Genomic DNA, 15,019 nt, shown 5'->3' on the forward strand with positions numbered 1-15,019 from the left:
AAGACCTTGTGGATATGAAATATGTTTGCCAGAGATAACCATGCCTGTTGGAGCTCCACTGATACACTCAAAAAGCCAAAGCAAGGTGCTTCTGGCTGGACCATTTTCTAGCTCCAATCCTCGTGATAAAATATGAACAGGCTTGCTTGTTGTTGGAGTTCTTTCTTAATGCTGAATAAGCATTCTTTGATAAAAAACAGATGGAGAATGTAGGTTACTTGGAAATGAAACATTATTTGGCATGCACCATTTTAGTTACGTAAGAGTTCCAAGCTAAAATAAATTAAGCTTCTCAAGTATACAATGAGTCTTTCCCAATTCACATTGTTCTATGGATAGGATACTAGTGTATTCTACTGTGGGGTAGTCAGCATGAAGTTCTGCCTGGCCCTTTCCTTGAAAAACTGGCTGGTTGACAACTGGTAACCTGCAGTGAGCCTCCATCTTCATGCAATTAATGCATTCACTCTCTACAACTACCTGAAAGCAGGTTGTGGTGAGGTGTGGGATCAGTCTCTTCTGCAGCCTAACTAGCGATAGGACTAGAGGGAATGGCCTCAAGTTGTATTCAGGTTGGATATTAGGAATAATTTATTCTTATTTAAGAGGAACAGACTGTGATGCAAACTTCAAAACTAATTATTTCAGTGCCACCAGAATAACTGGAGGAAAACTAACTTAAATGGGAGAGTGGGATATTTTCTCTGCATTTCTTAAGGAAATTTCTTTCTCAGTGATGGATTTTCAGCTTCTGTCTCTTTTTTACTGCTGTTTACTCCATCAGCTCTATAAGGATAAGAAACTGTCATTCAGTTTGTTCTGCATCTTGTATCAGAGACATAATTTTCAGTTAAACTTGTATTGCTTCTAAGTTGGACTAGAAGCTAAACATGCTTTTAAACTAATTTAGTCAGACTTCATGATAAATGTAATCTTGAAATATGAATTTCCGAGCACTTGCAGCTGAGTCATGTGGGCCAAGAAGAAAGTAGAAGTGATGCAATTTGAGCAGATTTTTTTTCTGTCCAGAGATTTCCTCTGAAATTTGGAAATGCTTAGACTCTCTTCAAATATAGCAACTTCACAGATTAACCAGTAATTGAGTATATCCAGAGCTAATGCCAGAGATTGAGACATCTATGTAATCAGATTCAAGGAGGAGTTTGTAATGCATGCAATTAAGTGGAAAATAAGCTAGGAACAAGAAAAATAAACGTGAGCCAAGATCAGTCAAAGAATGTTAGGGAGCTAGGGCTAGATCTGGCAGCCTCGTAGAAGCAAGGCTCCACAGCTCCTCTATCCCAAATGCAACCAGGCCTATAATCCCAGTAGTGACATGTACATGAAGAGATATATTTACCACATAAATACTTACGTATGTGACCACCATACAGACATAGAGCATTTCATGAGCAGAAGGGCAGTCTGACAACGTGGCATCTGACATGGAAGTGTTGTGAAGGAACTGAATTCCTCTACGAGGAATGTTGACATTCATTAAACCTTTTTGAGTATTTATGGGAACTAAACAGTGGATGTGAGAACAGTGGATGGTACAGTGGATGTGGTGACAGTGGATCACCTCCACTGGTACAGATTTTTACAAGCACAGCATGAAGGCTCTTTCTCATCACAGGTGAAAATGCATAGCTAATGGGGGTGACTATGTTGAAAAACTGTGTAGCTAAGAATTTGCTCTATCCAATCGTGTTATTTGCCCTTTGTATCTGCTGGGAGTTTCCATGGAAAGAGAAAGAAAGCATTACTTTTGGAGTAACCTACATACAGATACTCAATCTGTTCCTGAATCACAGTCTCTCCTTTTGCTGGCACCCAATTTGAGACCTGAAGCCTGCAGCCATAGTCCAGTTTCTGACACAGATGGCCTCTCTGGCAGCTATCTGGAACTCTCCTGATCCTTCCAAGAAGCAGCTCCTTTACACTCATTGCTTTGCAACTTCTTGCACACCTGGGCTCATTTCACCACAGGCACGTGGGCTCCTCTGATCCACAGTCCTACTGCAGTGGCTGGTACTCAGGCTTTCATGCACACACCCAAAATGGAGTGTTCATCACCTAGGAAAAGAATTAGAAATGAAATTTAATGGCAGTTACAACAGACTGTGCTGGTGAGGCATAGAGAAAGGCACTGGTCAGCCAGAGGTTTAGATGGGACAAAACCTTATTTTCCCTTATTTCTCCACTTTCCCACACTTGTTCCTCCCCAAATGACCTAGACTATTCTCTTCTTCCACTTCTGTTTCTTCTCCTAATTGTAAGCCCTGTGGAACGTGCGTTCCGTGCCGCAGTGCACATCCCCACGCCCCAATCCCGGCCTGAAAGGTGCTCCAACATGGCTCAGAGCTTTAGGTTTCACACCTGGACAATCGAGCAGCCTCGGGAGTGGCCCAGTCAGGTGATATTTCCTCTGAGCCCCCAGTTGCTTCCCCATCTGCCATTTTGTCCCTCTGGGCATATGGAGATGAGACTTTGATGTGCTGATAGCTCCGGTAATGAGCCGAGGAGGATCTGGGCAGGGCTTTGTTGTATATCCCCTCCCGTCATTGTCTCTCCGTGCTCCTCTGTGGGAGTGCAGAGGAGCTTTTATCATGTAACCTAAGAAAAAGGAATTTGCAGTCTTCCTTTTACACAACAGCTTTTTTTTTTTTTTTTTCCATTGATGGCGACATTGTTAAAATAACAACACAAAAAGGCCCGTGAAAGTAGTGAGACAAATTGTTACCCTATTTGAACAATAAATTTTCAGTTATGTACCCATCTGTGATCGGGTGACAAAGAAACAGTAACGTAGTAAGTAGTAACGAACTTAAAACGTCCTTCAGATTCCTCAGAATCTGATAACAAAAATGATGAGGGCACCGCAGATAATTTTCCATTGCAAGGAAATGACATTACGACAACTTCCTCTGACTGCAACCTCACCCCTGCCCTGTGTCTGAGCTGTTACCATTCGCAAAATATTCACAAGAATTCAGTGTGTCGTTTGCCAACATTTTTGTCTGGAATTGAAACTACAGCTCTTCATTGCTCTCTTGGTAGAAACATGGCAATTTTATTTTTATTTTTATTTTTTTACCTGAAAGATGGGCTGCAAATGAATTTATAGTATAGGAGCCAGTTTGATTGGAAAGTGTGTTAGTATGGGACTAAGTGCAGCTGCAAAGACACACCCCAGCTTTATCCCCATCGCTTATAGCTTTATATATATATATATCTTTATATATATATTATATATATATATATATATCTTTAAGCAAAACAAGTAGCAAAAAAAACCACACCCAAGCATCCAGAAGTCTCCTCCAGAAGGTTCGAGTTAGGAACCAGCAGCACGCAGTATAGCTTCTGCTTTTGCCCATGTGTGCTCGTTACTGTGTCCAAGCATTTTTAACCACAGCTTCAAAACAACGTTCTCCACGCAATCCACTGTCGTGTACCACTATCAGCTGATACTTGCGCAGCGTCAAAACTGCGCAGAACTGCAGGAGCTGCCCCGCACCCTCACAAATTTTTCCTACAGCAGAAAAGCATCAGCAACTGGCTGCGCATCCCGCACCACTTCGGCGCAGCGGGAACCGAGGTGCGGCACCGCCTGCCGCAGCGGCCGCTCCTCCCCCGGCTCCTCCTCTGTCCCCCTCCCAGAACTGAGCCCATAAACACGTAGATAGCCCCCTCCCCCCCCGGGGAGGTTATAGGGTGCGCTATCTCGCAGACGCTGTAACGGTGCGTGCGCGTGGGCGGAGTAGCTCCGGGGTTCAGTTAGGCTGCGTGCGGGTATTGGAGCAGTTCGTTGCAGGAGATGGCTGACAAGAAGGTGAGGAGTGCGGGTGGTCTTCTTGTCAGAGCTGTTGCAGAGCTGGGGCCGATGCCCCGGAGCGCCGGAGGCTCTCGGCGGGAGTGGGGGGATCTGGTCGCGGCTGGCGGCGGGTCGCGGTTCATCGCCGTAGCGTCACTTGCCGCCATCGAGTTGTGAGCGAGGAGAGATGTGGTAGCGGGGCTGGCAGGCCGCGGTTCTCGGCTGGCGGCTCGGCGAGAGCTCTGTATGTCATGAAAGGACGGGGAGCTTATCTGGGAAGGTTTGTGCAGGCCGTGGGGTTGATCCGTTGGTGCGTGTTACCGGCTGCCCGCGTGACGCCGTCTATATTTAATTCGCTTCGATCACGGCGTGTCTTTTGTTGGCTGAGTAGTAGTCATCTGTCCCAGAGTTAATAGCAGCGGATTCGTGGTACTTAAATGAGGGTTGTTAAAACAGGCGTTTTGTTGGTGGTGTTAAAACTATCCCTTGATTTCCAGAAGAAAATAGAGCCAAGCCCTTTCCCTGCTATTTTATAGACAGCAGGGTGCTCTCTACCCTTCTAGGCGCATCCAGGGAGAGGAGCGGCTATCCTGGAGCAGGATATCAAGGGATTTCTACTCACCGGGAGGGGCAGTGTCAGGGAGCCTCGTGCTCTTGCCTCCATGTTAATGGGACTCGAGGGGAGTGTGAGAAGCTGAGATAAAAGGAGGGAGAGAGAACTGACAAAAGTCACTCGGAGTGTGGCAGAGACATCTCAAGTTGGATTTAAAAACTTATGCTACTCTGAGGTTGGTATCGGTGAAGGAGAGGGGAGCTGTTGCTAGATGCTTCACGAGTACTGCTGCTGAATCCTGATGCTGCTAGTGGTCAGAGGAAGAAGTGTTAGTTCGAGCATCTTACCACTATATAGGCCTCAACCTTAGGCCTTTACATACTGCTTTATACTGATGTGTTTTTTCTGAGTTTCTCTGTTTTAGGAAGTATTCTGCTAGCAGTAATAAATGATGCTTACATAAACTGTGGTCTCTCACTGGAGAGGCTGGGTCAGGCCATGTGATATCTTGGATGGTGTGAGACTGGATGGGAATTGAATAACTGGCAACAGTCAGGAGAATGGAGCATGAAAGGTGGTGAGAAAGGACTAACCTTGTTATAATTTGATTCTGTATGGACCATATATGCAAGAGGTGCTCACAAAAGCAAGTGTCCTATAATAATTCCTGCTGCATCCAGAGGAAAAGGGTCAACTATGACTGCTACAAGCAGGGCCATGAGATGAAGGATGCTCTTGTGTCAGTTACTGTGTTGGAAGTGTGGACAGCTGAACTTTGATCTCAGCTTTGGTATGCCTGCTAAGGGGAATAAGGCCTGGAGTCTTGAAAGGACTTAGATGTCTTAATTAGCATCCAGGTGCTTCAGAAGATTGCTTCAGTGCCAGAACTTCTTGCACCAAAAAGGGATTGGTCACAGGATGGCAGATAGAAGGCATACCTAGCTCAGCTGTGAATAACAGCATGAGAATCATCTGCTCAATGCAGGAATATAGGAATATATCCCTTTCCTCCAGCATCAACCTTAGCAGGAAGAGACCTTAACATGGGATATTTAAATGATGTAGCTCAGGGAAACCATGCGTTAATTTACTTTCTTTTTATTGAGGCTTAACTGGTAGCTTTGTGGGAGGTGTACTGACGAGAAGCACTTACGTGCCTGAAAGTCTGGTACAGACAGCATGAATACTGACAGGTTTCTGAAGTCAGCTGGAAAATGAGAGACTGGAGGTGCTGTGACAGCAGGCCCCGTGGAGTTCTTCATGCTCCCCTGCCAGCCTTAGGAGAATAATTGAAAAGCCTTGTACTTCTTGAAAGCTTTCAATTGCTCCTGCAACTGAAACATGGTATTTCCAAATAGTGCCCCTGACATACTGGCTGTCTAAGTTCCAATTCCAGAGTCACTTGCTCCCTCCTGCCTCCTTAATAGCTGGGTTAGGCTTTGCAAACTTAAAAAAAAAAAAAAAAAAAAAAAAAAACAAACAAACAAAAAAAAAAACCAAAAAAAACAACCCTGGAAAATATCAGATGCTTTTCTCTGATAGTTAAGTCTCTCGGTCTTTGGGACTTTTGCAGATTGGAGCTGCTTCCTCAATGGCTTTGAGTGTTGAGTAGTTATTGAATTAAAAATAGAGAGAGAGAGAGAGAGAGATTCACATGTACTGAAATTCCAGGAGTTGAGTTTTGTTTTGAATATTCACTATTGACTCAGTGGCAAGAAAAATAAATGAAGAATGCTGGCAGCACAGCCTTTTCTGTGAGGGAAGCTGCTGTGCCAGCTTTAGGGGCAGGGTTGGGGACTTCTAGTCTGGGAAAAGCAGATCTGCTGCTGATGAGTGCAAACTTTAACTGTTAGAAGTGACTGCCGGTGTAGCCCTTATGTAGATTTGAGAAGCATTAGCATTATTATATCCATATTCCACTTATTTTTGGGACTTCCTCAGTTGGAATGAGGAATAGTTAGATCCTTGTTTCATGACATGTCAGAGATCAGCAGAGCTTTTTTATAATGCAGATCAACCTAAAATAACAGCTGCTAACGGAGCTGATGTGTTTGTTACTAATGAGCTGAAAGTAGTCAAATGTCATGATGTATAGATGTAGGACCTGACAGGCTCTCCTTTTAATCACAGAACTGTTACTGTTCAGTTGCACCTGTTTCCAGACTCTGTTGTTGGTATCTACCCTCACTGGATACAAGCATGTTCCTTTACTTTTTGGCTCTTCATTGCAATTGGCCCAGCTGTCTTCTATTTATGCTGAAGAGAAACTCAAGTTATGTAGAAAGCATGAACTACCAATTAACCAAACAATTGCATTCTTTTTTTTTCTTTTTATTCAGAAAATCACTGCGTCCCTTATCTATGCTGTTACTGTTGCTGCCATTGGATCTCTCCAGTTCGGATACAACACTGGTGTCATTAATGCTCCTGAAAAGGTGAGAGGAAGAATGAGTTGGGGAGGAAAACATATGTAAATGTGCTGGGGAGGAAAAAAAAAAAAATAGCATAGGAAGGAGAGAGGAGCTGTCAGGCAGCTAATAGTTTAGTTGTGGTGTTTGAATTAAAGGAAAGAAGAAATTCAGAGGACAGGAAAGTTACTGGTGAGGAGAGAGATCGGATTTTAATTTGGAGTACAGAGTTTTGTTGAAAGGAAGGGGTCCATCTGCCATTTCCTGGAATGCCACCTACTTCAGGGGTTGTCATTTTGTTTCTTAGTAGTTTTGATCTTTCCCCTTCCACTTTGGGGGACAAGAGGAGAGGAGAAACAATTCAGTTATTTCTGCCAGGTGCTACTCTGCTCCAAACTCTTACAAATTGAATAAGAACGTGCTTCTGGCCTGTTGCACCAGGTCAGGAGTTGAGGCAGGATATTCTGACTCAGAATGAAACAGCTGGGGCAGAGAAGGCATGTAGAGAACAGTGCGCAGAGATAAGCTGAGAGGGTTGGTTAGGGATTACTGTTGCTTTAGTTTCTCTTAGCGCCTCTGACTTGTTCATTTATTTATTTGTGTTAAGTGTCAATTCAGTGTTTGTAAAAGATAAATCATGCTTATACCATCAGAAAAAAGAAGAAGAGAAGATGAAGAAAATGAGAAATGCGGTTTTCTTGTAACTAAGATGGTTCTTTTCTCAGGAACTGAGTCACCAATACCACATCCACCCCACTTCCAGGAATAGATGTCACATCACATCCTGGGGGGTAGGGTCCTTCCTAGCTGATGTCCTGCTGCCATCTGCTGGGGGCTGGCATTCTGAGGCCACATCCCCTTGAGTTCTTGCAGTGTTCCCTTCGTTATCAAAGAGGATACCTCAGCTTGGAACACAGTCCTGTTATGTCGCATCTCATTTTGTCCCAAGGAACAGTGAAGGATTGTTTTGCATAATGCTTCTGCTTTCAGGCTTAATTTGGTGGAACTTCAAATGTCTCTTGAACTATTTTCATTGCAGAGAGCCCTTCTCTATTGCCAGAAATGTTCCTCTCCATTGTCTGGATGTTTTTCTTATTCTCTTTCACTCCCATCTCATGCCTGAAACACCAGCAGTGACCCTGATCATCTGAAAACATTCAGAAGATAAGCCCGCTTCCCTTAATTATGACAGCTCTATTTGAAGCAATCCATTTCTTAGCATTCTACTACCAGTCTCTGAATTTCTCAGTGAAACTTTTATTCCTCTTTCATCACTCTGATCTCTTCCTTGTATAACCTGCTGCTTTCTACTGAATTTTTAATGCCTATTTTTGCTGCATAAGTCTTTGAAAATAGAAAGACCATCCCAAATTTTTTTCCTAAATTTCTCTCCCATGGGATTGGAAACCTTCTTTACCTATTTGGGTTTCTCTTGCAGATCATCCAGGCCTTCTTCAACAGAACTTTATCTCAGCGGAGTGGGGAGCCTATCTCCCCAGAGCTTCTTACCTCACTATGGTCCCTTTCTGTGGCAATCTTCTCAGTAGGAGGTATGATTGGCTCCTTCTCAGTCAGCCTTTTCGTCAATCGATTTGGCAGGTAAGTTGGGAAGACAAATACAAGTTATTAGTGAATTTATGCTCTGCAGTGGAATTTTGGGAGGAAGAGGGCAGACGTGAGAACTGTTGCAGGCCAAGGCATAAGCTGAACAGGAAATACTGTTCTCTCCCTGCTCCCAAGATAAGAGTCATGGATAGCTTTATCTTTCTCCCTATGGTTTTCTTACTCTATTACTAGTTAAAGTTCAGCCTTGGAATTTCTGTCTTGGCAGGAGAAACTCCATGCTGCTGGTGAACATCTTGGCTTTTGTTGGGGGTGCTCTCATGGCCTTATCCAAGATTGCAAAGGCAGTGGAGATGCTGATAATTGGGCGCTTCATTATTGGCCTTTTCTGTGGTCTGTGCACTGGCTTTGTTCCCATGTACATCAGTGAGGTCTCACCCACCAGCCTTCGTGGAGCCTTTGGAACCCTCAACCAGCTGGGCATAGTTGTAGGCATCCTGGTGGCCCAGGTAGGCTTGACAGACTTCTACTTGGAGGAAAAGGGGATGTGAGGGAAGGCTTTGTGGACTTGATCTTGTAAAGTGGTCTGCCTTTGTCATCAGGAGCAGTATCTTGTCCTCTCATATTCTATTTCAGCAACTTTCTTTCTCTCAAATTCTTGGTGTAGATTTTTGGCCTTAAGGAGATAATGGGAACTGAAACACTTTGGCCACTGCTCTTGGGGTTCACGATTCTCCCAGCAGTTCTGCAGTGTGTGGCTCTTCTTTTCTGCCCTGAGAGCCCCCGTTTCCTGCTGATCAACAAGATGGAGGAAGAGAAAGCACAAACAGGTAAGAACTTATCTCTGAAGGGGCAGGACTGTATTTTGATTCCCTGCTGTGAGCTTGAGTGGAAGACTGAGATTGTCTTTAGAGTCTGTGGTAGACAAGGATGTGAATCCCAGAGGGTACTAACCCTTCCCTCCCGTCTTTTAAATTGTACCAGTGTCAGGAGTTGAGAAACCTGTAATCCCAGTGAACTCCTGGTGGGATTAAGAAGCTAGGAATGGCACCTGGCCTGGTGGGATGTGGCAGTACCAGCTGCTGCAAATATCAGCTCCACCTGAAGCAAATTTAACAGTGGATTAGGAGGGATCTACCCATACCACAGAGGCCTGGAATTGTCTCTGGCAAGAATTAGGGATCAAATGCAAGTTCAGAGCACAAGTAACATGAAGATTGTCTAGAGTCTGAGTTTGGTTTCCATGGTGATCACTGCTCCCTGAACTGTGAGTTGAAAAGATGAGCAAAAGTTGCATGTAGTGACTGTCTTCGCAGCAGAGCAGGCCCAAATGCAGACTTCTATATGGTTCTGTCTTTCCAGTGTGCTTTCCCTCAAATAGCAGAATGGTCTGGGGGAACTTACTGGTTGTGGGAATGTTCCACCTTATGCTTTTGGATTCTTTCCTACAGTTCTCCAGAAGCTCCGTGGCACACAAGATGTATCTCAAGACATCTTGGAGATGAAAGAAGAGAGTGCTAAAATGTCTCAGGAAAAGAAAGCAACTGTACCAGAGCTCTTCCGCTCTCCAAACTATCGTCAAGCCATTATCATTTCCATCATGCTACAACTCTCTCAGCAGCTCTCAGGCATCAATGCTGTGAGTTACCTTTGTCATGTCTATTGGGCTTCTGGGTGTATTTGTGCTTCAAGGTAGTTGCTTGCTGTTTGAGAAAACTAGTCTTTCAAAGATGTCTTTCATCTGGAAAACTTTTCTTTGTGATAGTGTAGAGGTTGTGAAGATGAAGATGACGATCTTTTTGGCCTTTATGTCTCCCGCACATACCCTTGCAGGACATTAAAGATATGCATCAAGCAAATGGAACTTGACTGCAATTATGCTATTGATTGCTTTTATACTGCTGAGTGCTTGTTAGGATTGTGCCATTAAGTAAGGAATGAGGAACATGCTTTCAAACACTAAGACTGCAATGATGTCCAACTTTTTGCTTCTCTTCCTAGGTATTCTATTATTCTACAGGGATTTTTGAAAGAGCTGGTATCACACAGCCTGTCTATGCCACTATTGGAGCTGGTGTGGTAAACACAGTCTTCACTGTTGTATCTGTAAGTAGAACAGGGTCATCTTGTGAGAAAAGTTGCTTGTTTGCATGGGATCTATTGAGAGATGTGACTGAAGACAGGTAGTTGTGCTGTGGTAGAGCAGTAGTTAATTACTGGCCTACAAGAGCAAAGAAAAGAATGCATTAAAGATATTGTGGGAGAAGAGAACATTTTAAGAGGAAAAAAATGAAGTAAAGGATGAAAGTAAGAGTGTTGGTGGAGGTAGAAGATGAGTGAAGGCAGTAAGAAGAGAAATACTTGTACTGAAGAGCAACTTGATGACTTGACATTGAGGAATACATGAAGATGCAAAATACATGAAGTGCAGTGCATGTTGACTGAGGGAGTCTCTTCTGCTTTTGCTACTTAACTTAATTAATTCTTTGTGTTTTCAGCTGTTTCTGGTAGAGCGTGCAGGGCGCAGGACCCTCCATTTAGTTGGTTTGGGTGGCATGGCTGTGTGTGCTGCTGTTATGACTATAGCTTTGGCTCTGAAGGTGAGTAATTGGTTGTTTTATCCAGACTGACCCTAGTATAGGGGATCTATATGACTAGTTGTAGAGGGCTGAATTTCAGAGCAAGGCACTTATAGCTGGGGCAAGGGCTGATCGTGGGCTGTGGCTAGAAGTGCAGCTTCCTTATGGCAGGAGCTGTGCCATATCAGTTCTCTTAACTGTGCTGTGAATGCTAATGGATGTTGTGCTGTGCCATGTTTGCTTCTCAGATTGCAGTTAATTATATCTTGTTTCCTTGCAGGATTCTGTGGAGTGGATCAGATATATCAGCATTGTTGCCACTTTTGGCTTTGTGGCCCTTTTTGAGATTGGCCCTGGACCTATCCCTTGGTTCATTGTGGCAGAACTTTTCAGTCAAGGCCCACGGCCTGCAGCCATGGCAGTGGCTGGTTGTTCTAACTGGACCTCTAATTTCTTAGTGGGAATGCTATTCCCCTATGCTGAGGTAAGGACTCCGTTTGCAGAACACTTCAAAGAGCTGCAGCATTGTCATAGGTGTCCAGATTGGTTGTAGAATTTTTGTTTTTAGCAGCCTGATCTCTTTGAATTTTGGCTCTGCTTTGGGCAGATGGCCGAATCCCTTGGGTGGTCCCCAAGTCTGTATTCTGATTGTTATTGAAGCTTAGAGTGTTGTAGCCAGCCTTACATTCTGCTTTGTTACTTCTTGTAATCTAGAGCCATTTTAATACATTTAAACTTCCTTTTAAAAGCCTCAGTTCTGAACCAGAACCAGTATTAAATAATTTCAAAAGTCTATAGAAATCTGGTACTTTGAAAAAGATCTTTGTGTTGAGGACAAGTCAATGAGAGTATTGTTGGAGAAGGAAATGACTTTTAAATTTTTTTTCAAAAAATTTCTTTTTATTCTCACTGCAGAAATTATGTGGCCCCTATGTCTTCCTTATCTTCCTTGTTTTCCTGCTCATCTTCTTTATCTTCACATACTTCAAAGTACCAGAGACCAAGGGCAGGACTTTTGAAGACATCTCCAGGGGCTTTGAAGGACAAGCAGAAACATGCTCTCCACCCTCGCCACCTGTAGAGAAGAATCCCATGGTGGAGATGAACAGCATAGAAGCTGACAAAGAAGTTGCCTAAGATTTGTGACACACCCTTTCTTGGACTCATATATTCATAGAGTCATTAAAGGAATGAGCAAAGAAATGACAAGAACTGGAACAATTTATTTCTCTAACTGCTGCTATTTTCTTCTCTGTACCTACATACTCCTCGTTCCCCCTATTCTGCTAGGCTTACCAGTGTTAAGCAAATCTGATATAGGTGATCTAATTTTTTTTAAAGGTATTGGCACTCTAGCAACAATAATCTTATTGTTTGCCACAAACATCAGGTGAACATGTTGGTAATATTGTTACTTTTCTCACCTGTAAATGCTATTTGGAATTAACATTTATGCAGTGACAATGTAATTTTAAATACTATTTTTGTAGTGAGTTAAAGTTGCCCACTAAATAAGTCCCCTGCCCTTCAAATCTACTCTGTGTGGGTGTATGTGTGTGCGTGTATGTGCAGTGTTAACACTGGAATTTAACAAGCCTACTAAAAAGCCATCTCCTTGCTTTTTCCTTTCCAGTGTGCACTTTTTCAGCCTCAGGAAAAGGGGGACCAAGTTGCATGCCTATTTTTTTTCTTGCTTTTATTTTTTTGTATAGACAAACAGAACATACTTTTACTTAAGTTTATTTATTTGTATGTCACCTTGTAAATATTTATTTTTTTAATGGTGTACAAAAATGTACAGTTAATGAAGTTGAAGACGTTTGACAAACAGTTATTCTAACAGAAGATGCTGTAGACTTGAGGTGCAATAAAACTGTAGAGAAGGAATACTGTACCAAACAGTAAGTTGGATGTTTTGGATGGTAGAACAGAGCCAACTGTGCACATCACCTTTTAAAGTTATTTCTGCCCTTTGAAAAGTAATTCAAATAACTGAATGCTGATGAGAAGCAGTATACATGTCCACCAAAATTCGTATGCAATTTAGATATTTTGGGTGGTGACTTTAAATATTGCTCTAAAGTATTACTTGGAAAATGATATTGCAGCAAAGGGGTGTTATTACTCTACATTTTCAGTAATAGTTAAGTATTGCTCAAGATGATTGAAGGTATTGACTGCCAACCAGAAGGTGACTTTTTTTTTGCTTTCTCTTGACTTTTTGGCCACTCTGCTTTATTCTAGTAGGCCAGAAAGTTTGATGCTTGCAGGTAATTACTTAGGGTGCATGAGGCTAAAAGTTATTTTCCAAAGCTGTTAAACAATTATTTATAAATATTGGAGGCAAAATGAACCAGGGTTATGCTATGGCACGTGTACATACATAGAGATGCAGAATTAGGGACTAGAGAGCTACTGGAATATGCTAGTTTAGCAGCTTGAAAAAAATCAATCTATAGTTGGTCGTAGGCCAAATGTTTTTGTTCTGGTGTCCTTTCTGGAAGAGGCAGCATCCAGCATTGTTCATTGTTCTGTGCAAATCTGTAGTATTACCTCTGTTAGACATAACAAGGCAGTCACAGGGAGCATTACATAGGTAATGCTATCTCCTCTTTCTCATTGCTAGGTAATAAAAAGTGCTTGTATATATACCCACAGTTATTGAATTAAGTATATGCAATCAGTTCAGTTTAGGAAGGGGGGAAAAAATAATATATGTGATATTTTGGGGACTTTGCTTCCTCTGATAATAGTGCTCTGAGTTTTGGCCTGCATAAGCTAGGAAAAGTAGTGGAGGGGAGTGGGTAGACTCATTATCTTAGGCTTGCATTTTTTTGTCTTATTCAAACTCAGGTCTACGTGTAGACTCACACCAGAGTTCATTACTAGACATCTTATATAAGAAGCAGGTATGCATCAGGTTAGATAAGTAAAAGAAGGGCCCCAAATGAGAGAGATGACAGCGAAATTGGTAATAGAATACATAGCCCAAGTTTTCTTCAACTTGCTATGAAACTATGTTTTCAGGATTGTCCCTTTAGTTCTAGAATTGTCTTCAGCATTTTCTATAACTAGTGATGAGACCTCTTTTTTTTTTTTTTTCGAACCTTCCCTAATGAGAAAGAGTTAGAGAGATCAGTATGATTTGCCTCTGTGAAATACTTGCTGTGATGTTGTTTGAAATACTTCCATCTTTGCAAAATATAGTCCTATTACATCCAAATTTCCCCTGCTTTCCATCAGGCTTCTCTAGGAGATATTTATTCCGAGAGGTATTATAAGACTACTTTCACTCCTGACTTTGGTATTTTTGCCCAGTTATACAGTTTGTGCCCTTCCTTTGCAGGAAAATGTCCTCTGTATGGATATTTGCTATCCTAGGAAATTTCTCCCACAGCTGTGTATTCTATACTTTGCTTACAGAAGTGTGTTGGCTTGGATCAAAATGTACAGGTCTTTCTCATATGGTATCTTTTGTTATTCTGTAATGGCATTGTGGATATTTTTGATGGGTTTTATAAGCTTATTGTGATTTGTTTCATGTTTTTAAAATAAAGATTACAGGTCTAATTAATAACTGCCATGGGTTTTATCTTAACATTCAGGTTCATAGGTGTCCAACCTTTTGTCTTGCCTGGGACCTACTGAGTGAAGAATTGTCTTGGACTAAATATAAAATACATAATATAGTTATTACTTATATGCAGTAACTTATTTTTTCAATAATTTTATTAAAACATGAAGAGCACAAAAACATAAAACTAGTGAAGTATTTGACCTTGTTTTTTGTGAAACTAATACATCAGTCTGGTTTGGCAGTGATGGCGAACTTGGTGAGTTCTCAAGGTGATTATCAGAGATTTTTGAAATTTTACTTCACTTGTACTTAACTCTTGAAAATAATTGTTTACAAATGTGCAAACTGACCAAAAATTGAAGACATGAATAAGGTGTGACTGTGAATTGAGAGAGATCTTTTCTGTTAAGATAGGTCTTGAAATCTACTTAAAAGAAAGGATCAGATTTTAATTTGAGTTGAATATCTGATTGCAACGGTACATTCTGTTTGAAAATTCACAGGTACTATATCTGTCAACTG

The 15,019-nt window shown here is 42.0% G+C and overlaps 1 protein-coding gene across 1 annotated transcript; it reads left to right on the forward strand.

Moving 5' to 3' along the window:
• Nucleotides 1-3,696: 3,696 nt before the first annotated feature.
• Nucleotides 3,697-14,497, forward strand: LOC100542307 (solute carrier family 2, facilitated glucose transporter member 3). The gene is made up of 10 exons (XM_010717381.4): nt 3,697-3,835; nt 6,710-6,805; nt 8,217-8,377; nt 8,610-8,850; nt 9,009-9,171; nt 9,793-9,980; nt 10,343-10,447; nt 10,840-10,941; nt 11,201-11,404; nt 11,836-14,497. The coding sequence occupies exons 1-10, from the start codon at nt 3,821-3,823 to the stop codon at nt 12,055-12,057; spliced, it is 1,497 nt and encodes a 498-aa protein (XP_010715683.1). The 5' UTR covers nt 3,697-3,820; the 3' UTR covers nt 12,058-14,497.
• The last annotated feature ends 522 nt before the right edge of the window (nt 14,498-15,019 follow it).

The sequence above is a fragment of the Meleagris gallopavo genome, chromosome 1 (assembly GCF_905368555.1).
Source record: "Meleagris gallopavo chromosome 1, MGAL_WU_HG_1.1, whole genome shotgun sequence".
NCBI classification, from domain to species: domain Eukaryota; kingdom Metazoa; phylum Chordata; class Aves; order Galliformes; family Phasianidae; genus Meleagris; species Meleagris gallopavo.